The 18,381-nt window shown below is 42.6% G+C and overlaps 1 protein-coding gene across 2 annotated transcripts in view; it reads right to left on the reverse strand.

The window, feature by feature from the left end:
• The window catches only part of C14H10orf128 (chromosome 14 open reading frame, human C10orf128), a 33,999-nt gene extending 19,992 nt beyond the window's left edge, over positions 1–14,007 (reverse strand). Inside the window, exons 1-2 of one of the 2 annotated variants that reach the window (XM_013983429.2) lie at positions 13,936–14,007; positions 13,544–13,724 (exon numbers count right to left, since the gene is read on the reverse strand). In XM_013983429.2, coding sequence (XP_013838883.2) covers positions 13,544–13,724; positions 13,936–14,007 — 253 coding nt within the window. 2 annotated transcript variants of the gene reach the window in all.

An 18,381-nucleotide genomic window follows, 5' to 3' on the forward strand; every position in this document is an offset into this window, starting at 1 on the left:
GCCTCGCCCAGTGGGTTAAGGATCCGGTGTTGCCATGAGCTGTGATGTAGGTCGCAAATGGGGCTCAGATCTGGCATTGCTGTGGCTGTGGTGTAGGCTGGTGGCTACAGCTCTCTCTGATTAGGTCCCTAGCCTGGGAACCTCCATATGTCAGGGGAGCAGCCATAGAGAAAGGCAAAAAAAAAAAAAAAAATACACTTAGGAGCTAGTGGAGATGGTGGGGGCAAGGGTAAGGGAGGCAGGTAGGGAGGGTGTCCAGGCAGAGAAAGAGGGGCCACAGGGGTGCGAGGGCTTGGGAATGAAGAAGGTGGTTCGGTGGGTGAAAACAGCAAGGGAGCACAGGTAAACTGAGGCTCTCGGGGCCTTCCAGAAGATGGAGACAGGAGAGACAGCCAGGATGCAGCCACCCTGCCCTGGCAGGAACAGGAAGCAGAAGGCCACAGAAGGCCACCAGAAAAATGGAGGCGCCCAGCGGAGGCAACAAAACACAAGGGCAAGTGCTTCCAGCTTCCAGAAATAGCCTCATAATTAAGAGGAAAACAATAATGGTAGGTGACCAGACAGTATCCAAACTTGTGCCCACTTAGTTTTGCCTGAGCAATCTTTGCTAATTAATTCTTAAAGATTCACACACTGGGATTAAAACACTCAGCTGCAGAAGCCAAACTGATCAATATCTTTCCAGACTAATGGAGGAGCTGGAGGCAGGGAGCCGGCTCTGGCCCAAGGTAAAACCAAGGGTGCTCCAGGCACAGGGGTGCTTCCCATGGGGCAGGGCCCCCCAGGGAGTCCCAGGTGCAGGCTGGCCAGGAAGTGGTGAGATGTAAGTGCTCTCACAACTGGCAGGGAAGCTGCTGAAACCCAAGGGAGCCAGAGGGGCTTGGAAGCTGAGGGGAGCTTGAGGCTGCCCTGGTGGGGTGGGTGGTGAGATCCAGGGAGGCCTGGATCAGAGGACCCACAGCCAGAACACCCAGCCAACTCCATGCTTACCGGTAGAGGGCTTTGCTCCATATTTGAATGTCTGGGGGGGAGGGGGTGAAACCTACCTAAGCCCCTATGGTGGGTGGGAAGGAATGATACCTGGAACCAGAACGTCTGAGCCCCAATCCCGCCACTGCTCAGCTGATGGACTTGGGCCAGACAGGCTCCCAGCTCAGTGGCCCCTCTGCAATGGAGCCAACCATGGGAAGCCTGCCTGGCCACACACACAGCGTGGCCCCAAGGATCCCCTCACCAGAGGTTGTGGGGGAAGGTGTGCAGACTGAAGTGTGGGCAGAAACTGTCCTCCACAGGCACTCAGCCACCGCTTGATGTCAGGTTCTCAGCTCTCAAGGGGGCTGAGGGATAAGGGGAGGCAGAGCATCCTGAGAGGCTTCTCTGGGGAGGCGCTCAGGTCGCAAAGGAGATGCCCCCCCCCCCCGCTTTTGGAGGGCTTGGGTCTCTGCTGTGGCCTCTAAAAGGCTGAGGGATTCCAGGTTGGGGAGGGCCCACTCACTTCACATTGGGGCTTCAGAACAGAGAAGGTCTGTTTTCAGGAGAGTCTGACTTTGCAGAGAGAGCAGGGGAGGCTGGAAGCAGTGCAGAATAACTAATTAATGACGGTAAAGTATTGTGGAAGAGGAAAGCGGTGCATAACCGCTAAGTGGTAGGGTTATTATTATTCATGCAATATTCATACTATGCTCTTCAGCCTCTGGGAAGCTTCGCTCCAGAGTCCTCGGGGACCTGGCGGAAGGGGCATGTGCCCAGGGGGCGGGGCTGTGGGATGACAGCTGGCCTGGCCCTGGGGAAAGGGGCCATGATGGCTGCAGAGGAAATGGCCACACCCAGCCAACAAGAGCCAAGCAGCCTTGGCAACACGAAGCCATCTGCCATCATCACAGAGCCCTACTGTGTGCCAAGTTCTGTGCTGGGCGTTTCTACCATAGTTAACTTCCTAAAGGCCATTTCCAACATTTGCAAAACCCGGGGTCCCACAAACCTAAATATTTAAAGGTTAGAGATCAGGCCACACGCAGGGCCCTACCCACTTCCCCGGCAGGTCCTCAGCCCACCCCCGGGGGTCACTTTCAGCCCTGCCTCTGGCCCCAAGGGAGCAGGAAGAAGTCAGGGCCTGGCCTGGACCTCTTAGAAAGACCAGACCCACTGGATTTGGGATGGGGCCCTGCTCAATCTGACGCCCTGAGGGACCTCCCACCAACCAACATCTTGGTTTTCCCACTGGACTTCTGGGAAGGGTTAAGGCGCCTCCCCAGACCAGACCACCAAGGCGGGCGAGGAAGCACGGTTATCCGGGAATGGGGTCTGCCTAGGAATGCCCTTGGCCATGAAATAAAGGCAGGCTCTCCCTCCCTCTCTGGTTCCCAGCCCCTCAGCAAGCTGTGGCTCCCCTCTTCTCCCCTTCAGCTGCCCAGCACATACACCAGTTCCTCTCTCTTACACCTGCACCTGACACAGTTCTGGAAACTTCAAGGCTCTCTGACAGGACAGGAAAAAAAAAAAATCTTTGTGTGTGTGTGTGTGTGATACGGGGGCTTCCAAAGCCAGTTAGGGGCAGGAGCCTCTCTTGGGGACAGCAGTCTTTATTTCACAGGGAAGCCCAAGCAGGTGACAGCCCTGTCAAGCCATACACCTGAACAGGAGAGCTGGGAATGGGACAGCACGTAGTCCACAGAAGCAGGATACATGTGAGGGGGCCTGGAGATGGGACAGAACCTTGATGGATATTCATGGGGCTGGGGAGTGGGACCCTGGGATGGGCCACATGACAGGGCTGGGAGGTCCTGTGGCCATAACAAATGCTTTTGTCTGTCCTGGCAGCAGGGGGAAGCTGCTGAAGGATTCCAGCCAGACAGAAGCATCATCAATCTGCTGGCAACAGAACTCCTCTTCCAGGAAGCCCTCCTGGATACCCTAGCTTGGATTGAGGGCTCCTCCTCTGTTCTTTCCATATTCCTTCACCTCAGCACTTAACACACCACAATGCAACTGTCCTCTTCACAGACTCAGCTCCTTCGGGTTGTGGCCTGATTCACTTATTTTTGCGTTCCAGCAGATTCTGGTGAAAATCAGCATAGGCTTAATGTAGGAGAAAGCCCTGATGTTCATGTGTGCCAGTCCTCAGGTGTCACCCAGGGGCCCAGGTTTAGGTCCTTCACCTTGCCCCCTGGACATCAACTCCTTGATGGCCTGAGGTTTTGCACAGGTCTCTGTGATGGACACAGCCAGGTTCCAGGCAGAAATTCCCCAGCTGCTCATCTGTTTCATTCAGACAAGAGGGAGAGAGTGAGCCCCGTTCATCTTACTGAGAACCATTAGCTGGTTATTTAATGGAATCAAATTTAATAAAAGGAGCAGTTCAAGCAATTCTGCTGGATAAATGAGGGTCTGGGTGTGACAGAGATGCTTACATGACTTTAGAGAGGAAGCACAAGTGGTTTAATTTGGGAATGAGTGAAGAAGTCTGCTGATCTGTGGGCCAGCCAGGTCAGCCCCGGCTCTGAGCCTCTCAGCCAGGACTCCCATCCAGGGTGCAAGGACCAAGGGGGTTTCCTGACAGAGAGACACTCTGCCAAGGTCGCCCCTCCTGCCTTCACCTCACTGGGCATGTCTCCCCTTCAGGAGTCTCTAGGATTGGGATGTGTGTCTGAGGGATGTCAGGTAGCCCCGAGCCTCTCCTGCAAGAACATCCACCCCAATCACCCACCCTCCAGGCTCTTCACAACCCATTTCAGACTTCTTTTTCTGGGGAGGTGGGATAGGCTTACTTTTCCCTATTCCTTCCACTAAGTATAGCTAAAACCCCTGAAGATTATATATTAAAAAGCCACATAAGAAGATCCTGAAAGGTGGAGAGGGGAAGGCAAACCGACTGAGGGCCTTGGGTCTTCCCCTGGGATCAGCTTGTGGCCTGAGCTCAGGTGTGGCTGAGTCATTGCGGTCTGTCACACCTCATAAAAATATGAGTCAATAAAACAGATTTTCATTCTCCTCTAAGATTTCTAAATAGTTTGACAGCTAAAGCTAAAACATGATACCATGTCTGCTATGGTTCTCAATATGTATAGAAGAAATAAAGGGACACAGGACAATTTCTACATTTCATATGAACTGTTAAAATGTTGACCCCAGTAGATTGTGATACATTATGTACAGATAATGTAATACCTAGAGCCACCACTCAAAATGCCATGAAAAGCAATACACTCAAAAACACTACAGACATATCAAAATGGAATTCTAAAAAAAAAAAAGTTCCAGTAACACACAGAAAAGTAAATGAAAACCGGAGGATGATCAGAAAACAAAATATACAATGGCAAAATGAAAGCTGTAACTAACATATCAATAAATATTAAATGTGAATTGCCTGAACTTGAGAATTAAAAAAAAAATTTGCAAAGTCAGTTTAAAAGGTGACTGAGCTATATGTTGTCTACAAGAAACTCACTCCAATATTATTTAGGCAGGTTGAAAGTAAAAGGATAGAAAAAGCAATGCCATGAAAACACTAACAAAAAGAAATAAGGGAGTGGCTATATTAATATCAGATAAATTTCAAAGCAAAGAAAATAATCAGGGTCAGAGATAATACATTACATAATGATAAAAAAAAGTCAATCCACCAAATAGACACTTTAAACCTAAATGTCTATATATCAATACAGCTACAAAATATGCAAAGCAAAAACTGATAAAACTGAAAGGAAAAATCAACATATGCACTGCCAGAAGACTTTAAGAACCCACTCTCAATAATTGATAGAAAGTTTAAAAAGTCAACCATACTGTCAAGCAATAGGAACCAACACCAGCAGAATACACATTCTCTTCAAGTACTCATATGAGATATACCAAAATAATCTATACTCTGAGTCAAAGCTCAACAAATTTGGAATTTAAATCAAAGTGTGTTCTCTGACTCAACTAAAATAAATAAATAACAACAGGAAAATTTCCAAACACTAGGAAACAAACAATACTTCTAAATAACTCATGGATCAAAAAGGAGTCCAAAGAGAAATTTAGGAATTTATTAACTAAATGAAAATGAAAACGTACATATCAAAATGTGTAGGACTCAGCTAAGGCAGTGTTGAAAGGGCAATTTATAGCACTAAAAGTTTTACATCAGAAAGGAAGAAAAGCCTTAAGCCAATAGTCATATCTCATGTGAAAAAACCAGAAGAAGAGCATCAAAATAAACCCAGAGTAAGTGGAAGGGAGTAAATAATAAAGGTAAGAGCAGAAATCAATGAGGGTTGAAGCCAAAAATCATAGAGAAAAATCAGTAAAACAAAAACCTAGTTCTTTGAAAAGATCAATCAAATTGACACACCTGTAGCAAAATTGACAAAGGAAAAAAGAAGGAAGACACAAATCACTAATAACAGATTATTACTACTTTACTTTTTTGTAGTGAAACAAAGAATCAGAAGGATAATAATACCATGAACAACTACACATAAAATCCTGATGACATAAAATAGACTAACTGCTCAAAAAGTACAAACATCACAACCGACCCAACATTAAAGAGATGTTTTGAATAGCCCTGTAACTATTAAGGAAATTGAATTCATAATCTACAAACTCCCCCCAAAAACAAATCTGCAGGCTCAATTTCATGGAAGAATTCTAGCAAATGCTTAAAGAAAACAACAACAAATTCTACATAATCCCATCCAGAAAATAGAAGGAAATATTTCCTAATTCATTTTATGAAGCCAGTGTTACTGTGACATTAAAACCAGACAAAATCAGTGCAAAAAAGAAAACAACAAACCAGTATCCTCATGAATATAGATTAAAAAAATCCTGTCCAGCTGACTTTTGATGAGCAAGCAAAATCAATTCAATAGAGGAAGACTAGTTTTTCAACCAATGGTGCTGGAGCAACTGGCTATAAATAGGTGAAAGGAGAGAAAGAAAGAGAGAAAGAAAGAAAAGGAGAGAGAAGGGAAGGAAGGAGGGAGGGAAGGAAGGGAGGGAAGAAGGAAAGGAAAAAAAGAAAAAGAAGAAAAATTCCCTTGATCTAAGGCACAAACTCAAAATGGATCATAGATTTAAATGCAAAATATAAAACTATATATCTTCATGAAATGTAAAATGTAAAATCTTCAAGACTTAGGACTTGGCGAAAACTTCTCAGACACGATATTAAAAGCATGATCCATAAAGAAAAAAATCAGTAAGTGAGACTTAATTAAAATTAAGTACCTTTGTTCTGTGAAAGACCCTGTGACAAGGATAAAGAGACAAGCTAAAGACTGACAGGAAACAATTGCAGATCATGTATTTGACAAAGAACTCAAATCTAAAATACACTAAGAATTCTTAAGATCCAATAGCAAAAGGAAAAAAAAAAAGAAAGAAAGAAAGAAAAAAGCCAAGCAATCGAATTAGAAGCTGGGTAAAAACCACAAAGAAAATTCTCTATCGGGAAATTTCTATTTGCTTTCCTCGGGCCCTTGCCCCTTCCTTTCCTTCTGCAGACTTTCTGAGAGACCCCAGTGCATGTTTTCTTTTGTTATATTTGAGTTCATTTGTTTTATAGCCAAAGAAGATGAATACAGTAGGAATTCTTTCTTACTAGAATCCACACACCGCATGATTCTGAACCATCGTCTTGGCAGGAATCTGAAACAGGGGAAAAGCTGTCAGGAAAGATTTTTACAAAGATCTCAGGGACTAAGAGCCAAGGAATAAAGTGATGACTTTGACTTGTAAGATAAAAACGAATTTAATTCTCTTTACCCCGGCCTCTGCCATCTTTTCATTATAAATTAAGGGGGGAGAAAAGCCACTGCTCTCCTCAATAACTCTGGCTCTTTCAGTGAAGAATGTGTTAGGCACTGGAACATAATTAAAGTGATATTGTATTTCTTTTATTATCATGATTATAATAATACATAGATTTCAGTGGGCCCTTTCCAGCAGAATTAAAACGAAGACAGATGGCTGACATTTTGGTGGGAATTAGAGTCCATAGGAATATTTTATATGGCAGCTTTTTAAAAGGGAAGGTGCAAACCTCTAATAAAATGGCTAGAAATTCCACCAGATATTTTCAATAGCTCTTCTTACAGCAATATTTTAGCAAAATTTTAAAATATTGATCAGTTGGAAGTTAAGTGGCAAATAATTTATTTAGAACTGTGACAACCATAATCCAAAATGTAGTTGTAAGTCTCTTCTCATTAGGTCAAAAGTACATCCACCTTTCTCAGGAAGCTGTCCTCTGTCTCCCAATGTGACACCCTGAGGACAGAAGATCATTATGGTGTTTGGGGGTAGAGAATGGACCCCCAGAATCTGATCATTAGGATATTGGGGAAACCCCTAAATGAGGAATGTTCCATGAAAAAAAAAAAGGGGGAGGGATAGAAGTTTTTCAAACATCGGTGTCATAAATGATGAACAAAAGCAGTAGAGATGTTTCAGGTGAAAAAAGGCTAAGGAGACATGGTTACAATATGCAACACCTGACTGGCTCCTTGGCTGAAATGCAATGAAAGCACAAAAGGGCCTTGCTCGGTCCCCTGGAAATATTGGACTATGATAGCTTATGTGAAAGTATTTTGTTAATGTTAAATTTCTAGGAGTTCCCGTCGTGGCGCAGTGGTTAACGAATCTGACTAGGAACCATGAGGTTGCGGGTTCGATCCCTGCCCTTGCTCAGTGGGTTAACAATCCGGCGTTGCCGTGAGCTGTGGTGTAGGTTGCAGATTCGGCTCGGATGGCGTGTTGCTGTGGCTCTGGCGTAGGCCGGCGGCTACAGATCCGATTCAACCCCTAGTCTGGGAACCTCCATATGCTGCAGAAGCGGCCCAAAGAAATAGCAAAAAAAAAAAAAAAAAAAAAAAAAAAAAATTTCTAGACGTTGATGACTGTACTGGGACTGTGGTGATGTGAGAGGCAATCTCCATTCACAAGCAATATACAGTAATGTATTTAGGATTTTAAAAAACAGGATGTGGATTGTGATGATCATTGTACAACTATAAATGTAATAAATTCACTGAGTAATAAAAAATAAAAAACATGATGTGTAAAATTTAATCTCAAACAGCTCAGAAAAAATCTCTCTCTCTATGTATATGTGTATATATACACACATATATGCCCACATATCTATTATATATAATAGGTATCTTCATTTGTTTTATAGAAACATAGCTCTACTTACATATAGGTAGATAGAGGTTTTAAAGATAGATATATCCACATTTGCTTTATCGTATGTTCTTCCTAACTACAGAGAGGTAGAGAACGTACAATAAAGCAAATGAGATAATTTTAGAAATCAGCAAAGCATACCGGTGTTCTTTGCCCTATTTTTATTGGAATTTTCCTAGGTTTGATATTATTTTGAAATACAAAGTTGAAAGAATAGTTCAAAAAGCCCTGCCAGTTTTTGCATGATGACATCATTTTTTATTCTTCACTGACAGGCTGTTTGGTGTTAGGGCTAAAGATATAGGCTTTGGGTATCAAAACGCTCCCATTTGAATCCCAGCCTTCTCGGGTACCTGCTTCGTGACCTCTGGTAAATAACTTTATTACTGTTTCCTCAGTTTCCTCATCTGTGAAATGGGCATGATGATGATGCTGGTAATAAGTGCACCTTCCTCTGGGCTGTTTCTGAGAAATGAATAAGGTCTACATAGAAGTGCTGGGAGCAGAAATTCCCCGAATCAGTTCTCAGGAAGTGGACTTGAGGATACTTTCGAGGAATGCATGAGATTACTCCACATGCATGTAAGGGCATGGTGAGAGCCAAGATGAGTCTAGAGCACAAAAGAAGAAAACGGAGGAGGAGGAAAGGGAGGAGGAGAATTTTACCTACAAGTAATTAAGATTCATGGGAGTTCCCTTTGTGGGGCAGCAGAAACGAATCTAACTAGGAACCATGAGGTTGTGGGTTTGATCCCTTGCCTCCCTCAGTGGGTTAAAGATCCGGCGTTGCCATGAGCTGTGGCGTAGGTCACAGATGCAGCTTGGCTCGGATCTGGCATTGCTGTAGCTGTGGTGTAGGCCAGCAGCTGTAGCTCTGATTAGACCCCTAGCCTGGGAACCTCCAATGCATGGGTGTGGCCCTAAAAAGACAAAAGACCAAAAAAAAAAAAAAAAAAAAAAGATGAATAAGCTATAGTAAATAAAACAGTGTGACCTGACTCCGTATAGATAGATAAAAAAGCAGCACAGAATAGGAAGCCCATTAACAGGTCAAGTACATATTTAAATGGATATAGAATAGAAGAAGCATTGCAAAGCAGGAGAGAAAAGAAAGATTAAATAAATGATAGGACAATGAATGCTGCATGAAGAAAAAACTAAAATCAGCCCATACACAAAAATAGATCCCAAGTAAATTAAAGACTTAATCATGAAAAAGGCAACCACTCTAAAGATAAAAAAAAAAATTTCTTAGATGAGACAGAAAAACAAAACACATGAAAATGAAAAGACATAAATTCGGTTATACCACACTTAGAGACTTTTGCAGAGCAAAGGACGCCAAAAACAAAAAAGATAAGCAACATCCTGAGAGAAAATATTTGCAATGTATGACTCAAATGAATAATTAATACCTAGAAAAAAATATGTAAAAGACCAATAACCAAATAAAACTAGCAGGAAGTTTACAAAAAAAGAAACCTGGCTATCTGATAAGTATACAGGAAATGGTTCTTCTCCCTGGCAATCAGGAACATGTCGCCTAAAAACTTGGAGGTAATATTTTACAGCTCTGATTGGCAAAACAAGAGAGAGACAAATCTGACTATTTCGAGTATTACCAAATCTGTAGGGGGACAGAGTCCAGATCTTGCTGGTAGAAAGCAGTTCCAATAAGAGGAGAATGAAGCATACCTATGACATAGTAACATTTCTCCGGGCATGTCTCCTGGAGGAGCTACATTCAGTTCTAGGAGGTGGTCCTGAGATTCAGCAGTCATGAGAAAAGTTATAAACAACCTAAATTTGGTCAGGGTTGGAATGGATAATGAAATTATGATGTGGCGTTTCAGCAGAATCATACAGATGGTTAAAATGAATACTCCTGCTTAGGCTCAGAACCGGCAGACGACGCAGATGTTACGTATGTTATAGTGGCATTCAGGTCAATATTTTAAGACCTAGAAAGCAGCACAGGAAGGAAGCACAGTCAAAATAGGGTGCTGCTTCCTCTGGAGAAGGAGGGAGGAAAGCAAGACAGAGGAGACGAGCTAAAGGGCTTACCTCCATCTCTGATGTTCTGTTTCTTTGATGGATGTGTTGATTTATCCATCTCCTCTTAAACACAGATATCTTAAAAAAAATTTTCTGGCCACACCCACTGCATATAGAAGTTCCTGGGCAGGGATCAAATGTGAGCCACAGCTTTGGCCTATGCCATAGCTGCAGCAAGGCAGGATCCTTAACTCACTACGCCACAGCAGGAACTCCAAAAACAACCAAATGTTTAAATGTTCAGGGTGTTAGGTCCATGAATGTTTGTTACATTGATCTCAGTTTTAGCAATAGTTTCAGAATATTTGAGAACTGGTTTTTCAAAACTCTGCAATTACTTCGTGTGTAGGAAATAGTGGACCTGTCCTCTTTTCCAGGGTCCCATGCAAGTACGGACATCACTGGGTGACAAGGCAGAGATGTCACTCTTCCCTGCTATGTCTCTGAAAACCCTCTTATGCACAGTTCTCACATGTACCATAGGGTGATGACCTGGTCACCTGCCCACACAGGCCATCTGTTAGCAGGTTGTGCTAGATAATCCCCAGGTCTTTTTCACCAGTCCATAAAGAGAAAGCACAGTTTTTTCTTATAGCTTTCAATAGGCTGTTAGGGTTTTTTTTTTTTTTTTTTTTTTTGCTTCATAGAAATGTATTTATTGGAATTAAGAGCATATATGATCATTATGAAAAATTCGTATACAGAAAAACTAAAGATGCCCCATAATCCTCTTTCATAAAAAGAATAAAGGACACCATCAACCATTTGCTATATTTCCTCACAATTTTTGGAAAGGTAAGAAAACATGCAAAATATAACTGCATAACTATATAACTTCACTTCTATCCATATAAGTTCTGAGACATGTGTCTTTCATTTAAAATTTATTGGACATTGTTGAAAACATTAGAGCATAATTGATTCAGCCAGATTCTGAATGGTCATCACTAGTTCTGGTTTTCACAGAGGTCAACAAGAGCATCCTATTAAATATTTTAGGGAGCTTCTACCCTGTTATTTCACTAGGATCTGTTCCTGGAGGTAATATTTAGGGGTGGAAGGTTTTGATCAGCTTACATTTTGCTACATCTTGACAAACTGCCTAAAGGGAAGATTGGATCAGTGTCCCAAATACTCTATAGTGACTGCTCAACTCTGTTTAGATACTGGCTATGTGCTTTAAATGTGGAAATAGATTGAATTCTCTCAACATATAAGAGAATCATCTATCCCAAAATTATGGATGAGAAAACTGAGCACAGGGAGATGAAGAGACTGCCCTGCTCTCTGACTAATAAATAGCAGAGCAACGCTTAACACTCAGGGGTTTACAGTTAGACACACACACCTAACCACTACTATCTCTACAAATAGTATTTGAAAGCACTAACTAGCTGTGAAACCTTGGCCAAGTAATTAAAATCACCTCTGTAAAATACAGACAAGAGAGTTTCCTGGTGGCCTAGTGGTTAAGGATTTGGCTTTGTCACTGCTGTGCTGAAGGTTAAATCCCTGGCTAGGAACTTCCTCATGACAAGGGTGTGGCCAAAAATAAATAAATAAAATAACATAAAAATTAACTAATTAATTAATTAAATACAACCACCAGGGGACCTATTTCATAGAGTTGTCATGGTGACTGAATGAGCTAATATAAGACGTATAGCAGAATATGCAGCATATCAGAAGCGCTCAAAAATGTTGGATGTTATTATTGCTTTTACTCTTTGTGAGCTTGAGCATTTTAAAGTTTTATTATCTATCTGTAATTCTTCAATGAATTGCCTGTTCTTAAAATTTGCACAGTTTTTCTTTTTTTTTTTCTTTTTTGTCTTTTTGCCTTTGCTAGGGCCGCTTCCCGCGGCACATGGAGGTTCCCAGGCTAGGGGTCTAGGGGTCCAACTGGAGCTGTAGCCGGCGGCCACACCACAGCAATGCGGGATCCCAGCCGTGTCTGTGACCTACATCACAGCTCAGGGCAACGCTGGATCCTTAACCCACTGAGTGAGGCTAGGGATCGAACCCACAACCTCATGGTTCCTAGTCGGATTTGTTAACCACTGTGCCATGACGGGAACTCCTGCACAGTTTTTCTTTCATTGGGTTTCTCAACTTTAACTTTTTCCTACAGGACAAAGAGATTTGTATCTTCTTAGGTCAAAAGCAGAAACAAGGGTTAGAACTCGTGCCACTTTCTATCGCTTACTGGGTACACTTTGCATTATCAGCCCTGCATGTCCTCAGTTCTTGCTTGCTGGATCTTGCCATCCCTTCACTGCCATTGTCACTCATTACACACGCCCCTTTCCACCTGGAAACTGACAGACGCCGAGACTGTCTGTCTGACATACTAACTGCCAGAGTTCAAGGTGTGTGTTCTCTCCTGGGCTCGGTGCAAACTTCAGACAGAGTCCTGCCTATGAGAATAATTTCGCCCATGTCTAGGATACAGGCTATTGCTTCAGAGACAGAACATTGTCTAGAGACAGACTGCTTGCCTCTGAGTCTTGATCCAGGGCAAGTTCTGGAAAAGAGCATCTTTGTGTTTTTTCGAGGTCCATTGCCTTTTTGAGAAATAAGAGTTGATGTTAAAGGGGATTTTGCAGAGTCAAATGACACTTTCCTTCTGTATCTGTTATCTGTGGGTGTTTCTAACCATCACAATGCCTTGATCTCTATCTCTCTTGGGTTCTTCCTTTCTGCTTCTCTTGCCTGATATTTCCCCCTCTATATCCGGCCCTACTTTTCTATTAGTCTCTGCCTCTCTCTCTCTCCTTCCTTCTTTTGATCACAGGATTAAATATGACTTTAAAGAAACAAAGATACCTAAGAGTGCTTTACTCTATAAGACTAATTCACCATTAACAATAGAAAAGTGTCTACATACCTACATTTTCCCATTTTATGTAATTATTTTGACGTGATTTAATTAAATTTAACTTAATTTTCACACAATGCTGGAAAATAAACCTTATTATCCTCCCTTTTTTGGTTCAGAAACAGAGACGAAGAAGCTCCATTTCTCAGCAATGGAGCTATGATATAAGCCAGATTTGTCGAGGTCCCAAGCCCAAAGCTTTTGGTGCCCCAGGAAACTTCCTGTCCTCCGCTGGCCCAGAAGCATTTGTAAGTTGCAGCTGGAGTGAAACAGATGAGAGCATTGCTTATTGTCCCAGCAAAGTAAGAAAAAACCATCTGTCTGAAAGGACACACTTGTGTTTTAGGGACCAAGCCCCAATGGGTTTCCCACTTACTGAGGCTCCCCCACCGCAGAAGAATAACCTGTGCCCCCTTTCTGAGCCTCACTTACCCAGGAGAAGAGGAGAGCTCTCAGCGTGCTGGGCCCCCAGCCCATGCTGGCTCTCTGCTTCTGGCTCCTCAAAGGGCGGACAGGACAGGCTGTGTGACCAAAGACTCCAGGGGACAGGAGCCAAGACCCACGTGACAGATGGGGAAGGAAGCCGCCGCCGCAACCCAACACTGCTCAGTTCCTCTCAGCCCTGTCATCCTGGCCTGTGCAAGCAGCAAAGAGGGCTGTCCCACAATGAGGGCTCACGGTGGCTTTTGGAGGGGCGGGGGGTCACATCATTACATCATCTCCTGTAATCTTCCCCACACAGTGTCGAACCCCAGTGCGGCTGGGTGCAGATTCTCACCCTGAAACCTCAGCCTGTAAGTCTCAGAGATGTGGGCAAAGCTGACCTGCTGGGTGTCCAGCTCCTGCAGCAGCCCCCATGGCCTTGGGCCAGGGACAGGAAGTGCCCCAGAGCCCATAGCGTGATCCAGTCACTATTTTTGTGCCCTGGACCCCTTGATATTTGGGGAGGCCTATGGCTCTTTTCCCAGACTAACATTTTTAAATGCCCCCAATAAAGTACATACAGACTATAAAGAAACCAGTGATTTTGGAATACAGTTACCCAAATATTTAGAAAACAGACTCATGATACAGAAACATATGTGCTTCTTTGCCCACCCAGAAAATAGCAAAGTCTAGCAGCAGGTGAAATAACTACTTTGAAGTTGATGTCATGATAGATAAAAATGATATGAGCATTGTCCCTCACAACTGGAATATGGATAGAAATATTCACAGTTCCTAGTAGTAATAATATCACCCGTGTAGTAACAGCCTGTGGCTTGTTGGCTGCACTTGCATTAGCAGGAAATGCTAAGATTCCATTAGAGGTTAAAGGACAGAGTTATTATTTTTTCCCATCCAAGTTCACAGATCCAGGTCAAGTGCCCTACCCTGGAGGACCCTTGGTCATCAACACGGGCTCAACCCACAGATCTGGGGCCACATGTTTCCTTACTTCTCCTTGACACACACTTAACTGTCAGGCCAATAGGCCATCTCCAGCATGCAAGAAATATTACTTTGTGTTTGTTTTTTTTTTGCTTTTTAGGGCCATATTTGCAACATGTGGATGTTCCCAGGCTAGAGGCCAAATTGGAGCTGCAGCTGCCACCTACGCTATAGCCACAGGCATCCATGACCTATACTACAGCTCACAATGATACCGGATCCCTAACCCACTGAGCAAGACCAGGGATGGAACCCACATACTAGTCGACTTCATTGCTGCTGAGCCACAATAGGAACTCCAGAAATTTCACTTTTTAGAATGTAAATCAACTTAATGACAATTGTGGAGCTCCCTCTAAATGAGTGGGCAGGAGCTGAACTCCTTTCTTTCCTGGGCTCCCTTAGCCAAAGCCCTAACACGGCTGACTCATTGAGATCCTCCCACCAAGCCTGGCATACTCTCTTAGAATGTGAGTTTATTTGACTCCTTCCCCACCCCCATCCCAACTTTAGGAGTCAGGTGTTAGCACTGGCCTTCCTTTCACAGAGGAGAGAGCTATTTCACGGAGGTGTGTGGTACCCCCAATCCACTCAGCTGGGTAGCGAGCCCAGGCCATCAGCTAGCAGGCAGCCTGTGCCTCTCACACTGTGCTGCACCCCACCCCCCATGTGTGGGGGGCCTCTCACTGCCAAGGTCCAGCTGTCCAGCCAGAGGCCATTAGGTGGTGCTGGAGGCCATTGACACCCACTGACCAGGCCCCTTCAGAACAGTAATTTTGTTCCTTCTGATCTCTTGTAAATGACAGACATGAATGGAGTAGTCTGTTTATGGGGAAAGCAGTTTGCTTCATCTCAGGTTTCATCTTTTTAAGCAGACACACTTTATTTCATATCAAACACTTTGGGTCACTCTTCACCTGCTCCAGGAAACATACTCTCTCTTTTTCGTGAAACATGTGGATGTTTAAAAATCTTCTTCCACTTAATGGAGGCATTTGTAGGGGAAATATGTCACTTTCCTCTAATGGAAGTATAAAAAAATGCCAGTGCAGAGGCAATAATCCATGGTCAGAGGCAGGGGCTGCAGAAAACACACCAGGGGAGCTGCAAGCAGGCCCAGAGCTTTCAGATGTGCAAAGAGGTCCCAGCTTGAAATGACCAATTTTCCAATTTTGGGCAACTAATTTTAAAATGCTTTCACATGCGGCAAGTCAAACAGAACACCAGTGTGTTACTTCTGCTTAGAATACGCTAAGATTTCTTCCAGGGCTCAACCTTTCGTATACAGACAGAAATAGGGAAATTTCTATAGAAACTTCTGTTTTTTACCCTGCCACAACCTCCTGACACCAGAAAATGCAGTGTCTGCTAACCGCTTGAGTGGAGAAGGGGGAAATACAGAGGCTCAAAATGATCTTATAAGCTAGAATCTGAAAAGATAGCCTGACATCTAGCTGGTATACCTGGGTGTGGATGGAGTCTTGGTGTTGTGTGGTGTCCCCCAGCCAGAATGGTTGGCCCACCCCCACACCCCTGTAATAAACTCAGAGTTTGTACCTGAGGCTTCTCCTTCACATACGTTGCTATGACTCCCACTAGCCTAGCAGCCTATGAGATCAGGGGCCAGAGCACCTAGGCCCACACCTGACAGGGCACAAGGTCTCAATAGCTTTTACCAAATAAAGGAACAAATTTACTTAGCTCACACTCTAGAGCAGCCTAGAGTAGCCCTGTGCTTGGGAGGTAACCTGCTCTGCCAATCAGAAGAGAAAGAGCCCTGCAGCTTGGATATTCTGCAGGCTGCTCCCCTCCCCAGGGCAGTTAAGGCCATGTCTGGGAAGTTTCTGTACTTCTGCCTCAGCACCCCAGCACTAGCCATCGAGCAGGTGATTCATGTCTAATGTGCCCGCAATGCCATTTGGAGACAATCCATCATTATGGGAGACTTTTAAAAATTAAAGATAGGGAATATCTTTAAACACACCTTGATGTATCACACTTAAATAGGGCGTGGCATCCAAAAAATAGAAAATAGCCTTTTCAAGCAGACATTCTATATTTTCAAAAAAGAAAAAATACACCTGGGCCGTGAAGAACTCTCAAAAATTTCGAAGACTAGGTGACATACAAACCACATCTCTTACCGCAGTGCAATCAGGTCAGATAACAGTAGCCAAAAATACACTGTTTCCATATGTTTGGAAATTTTAAAATGCATTTCTAAGTAACTCATAAGCCAAAGAAAAAAATGACAGTGAAAATTAAAAGTAGCTAGAACTGAATGATAATGAAAATGTCTCATATTGGGTTTTGTGAATTGCAAGCAAAATAAAAATTAAAAGGAAAAGTACAGATGCAAATACTTAGAAAAGAAGGACTGAAAAAAAGGCATGATCTGGGCAACATTGAGGAGCTGGAAAAGAATAAACCTATTAAATAAGCAGAAAGAGGAAATAAATATGAGAGCAGAAATGAATGACCAGAAAGCAGAGATTCAATAGGGAGGGTCAACAATTCTGAAGTTTATCTTTAAAAACTAATAATATGGAAAGCTTCTCATAGAATAGATAAGACAAAAATAATATTAAAAATAAATATTAAGAATAAATAATTTTATAAATACCACTTTAATGTTAAAGTAGAAAAATCATACAATTATCTCAATAGGTGCAGAAAAATGTTTGATAAAATCTATCACTTATTAGGAGAAAAACATCTAATTAAAACTATGAAGGGACAGAAAGGGGAAATGGGGAGATGATGGCCAAGGGGTATAAAGTTTCAATTATGCAAGATCAATATGTTCTTGAGATCTACTCTACAGTAATGTGAATATAGTTAACACTACTATATTGCATGCTTAAAATTTTCTAAAAGGGCAAATCTTAAGTATTTTCAGGGTGTGCGCACACGCACACACACACACACACACACACACACACACAAGAAAATGGTAACTATGTGAGCTGATAAATGTGTTAATTATCTTGACTGTAGCAATTTCACAATGTATACATAAGTCAAAATGCCAAGTTTTATACCTTAAATGTATCAACTTTTTATGTGTCACTTTTGCCTCAATGAAGATGGAGGGGGGGAAATCTTCCGAAAGGCTAAGTTTAGGTTGAAAATGCAGAAATACGGTAAAACATCTTTGAAAACAATTTTTTATTCTCTGGTCAAGTTGAAGATTTGTTTCTCATGTGATCAACAATTCCACTCCTGGAGAGATAACCAGAGGCACCCTTACACCTGTACATTCAAAGACACAGAGAAGACTATTCATAGACCCTGATTTGTAAGAGCAAAAAAGGCCCTGCAAGAACTGCAAAGCCCATCAACAAGAGAATGGATAAATAATTCATAATTAATTTTACAGTGGAATATTAGAGAACTATAAATGAATGAACTGCAGCAACAGAGACAATTTGGATAAATCTTAGAAACGTAATGTATAAAAGATCAAATGGCAAAAGAGGCCAAGCAGAACTGAACCATGTTCATGAAGCACAGAAAGAAGCAAAAATAAACAATAGTGCTCGCTTCAGCAGCACATATACTAAAATTGGAACAATACAGAGAAGATTAGCATGGCCCCTGCGCAAGGATGACATGCAAATTGTGAAGCGTTCCATATTTTTGCAACAGAAGAAAGGGTGGGGGAAAAACTGTAATTGCAATGTATACATGTAAGGATAACCTGACCCCCTTGCTGTACAGTGGGAAAATAAAAATAAATAAATAAATAAATAAAATAAAAATACATGGAGTAGAAAAAAAAATAAACAATAAAGAATCTAGAGAATACACACATATTTTTAATTAAAGTGTAGTTAATT

The sequence above is a fragment of the Sus scrofa genome, chromosome 14, assembly GCF_000003025.6.
Source record: "Sus scrofa isolate TJ Tabasco breed Duroc chromosome 14, Sscrofa11.1, whole genome shotgun sequence".
NCBI classification, from domain to species: domain Eukaryota; kingdom Metazoa; phylum Chordata; class Mammalia; order Artiodactyla; family Suidae; genus Sus; species Sus scrofa.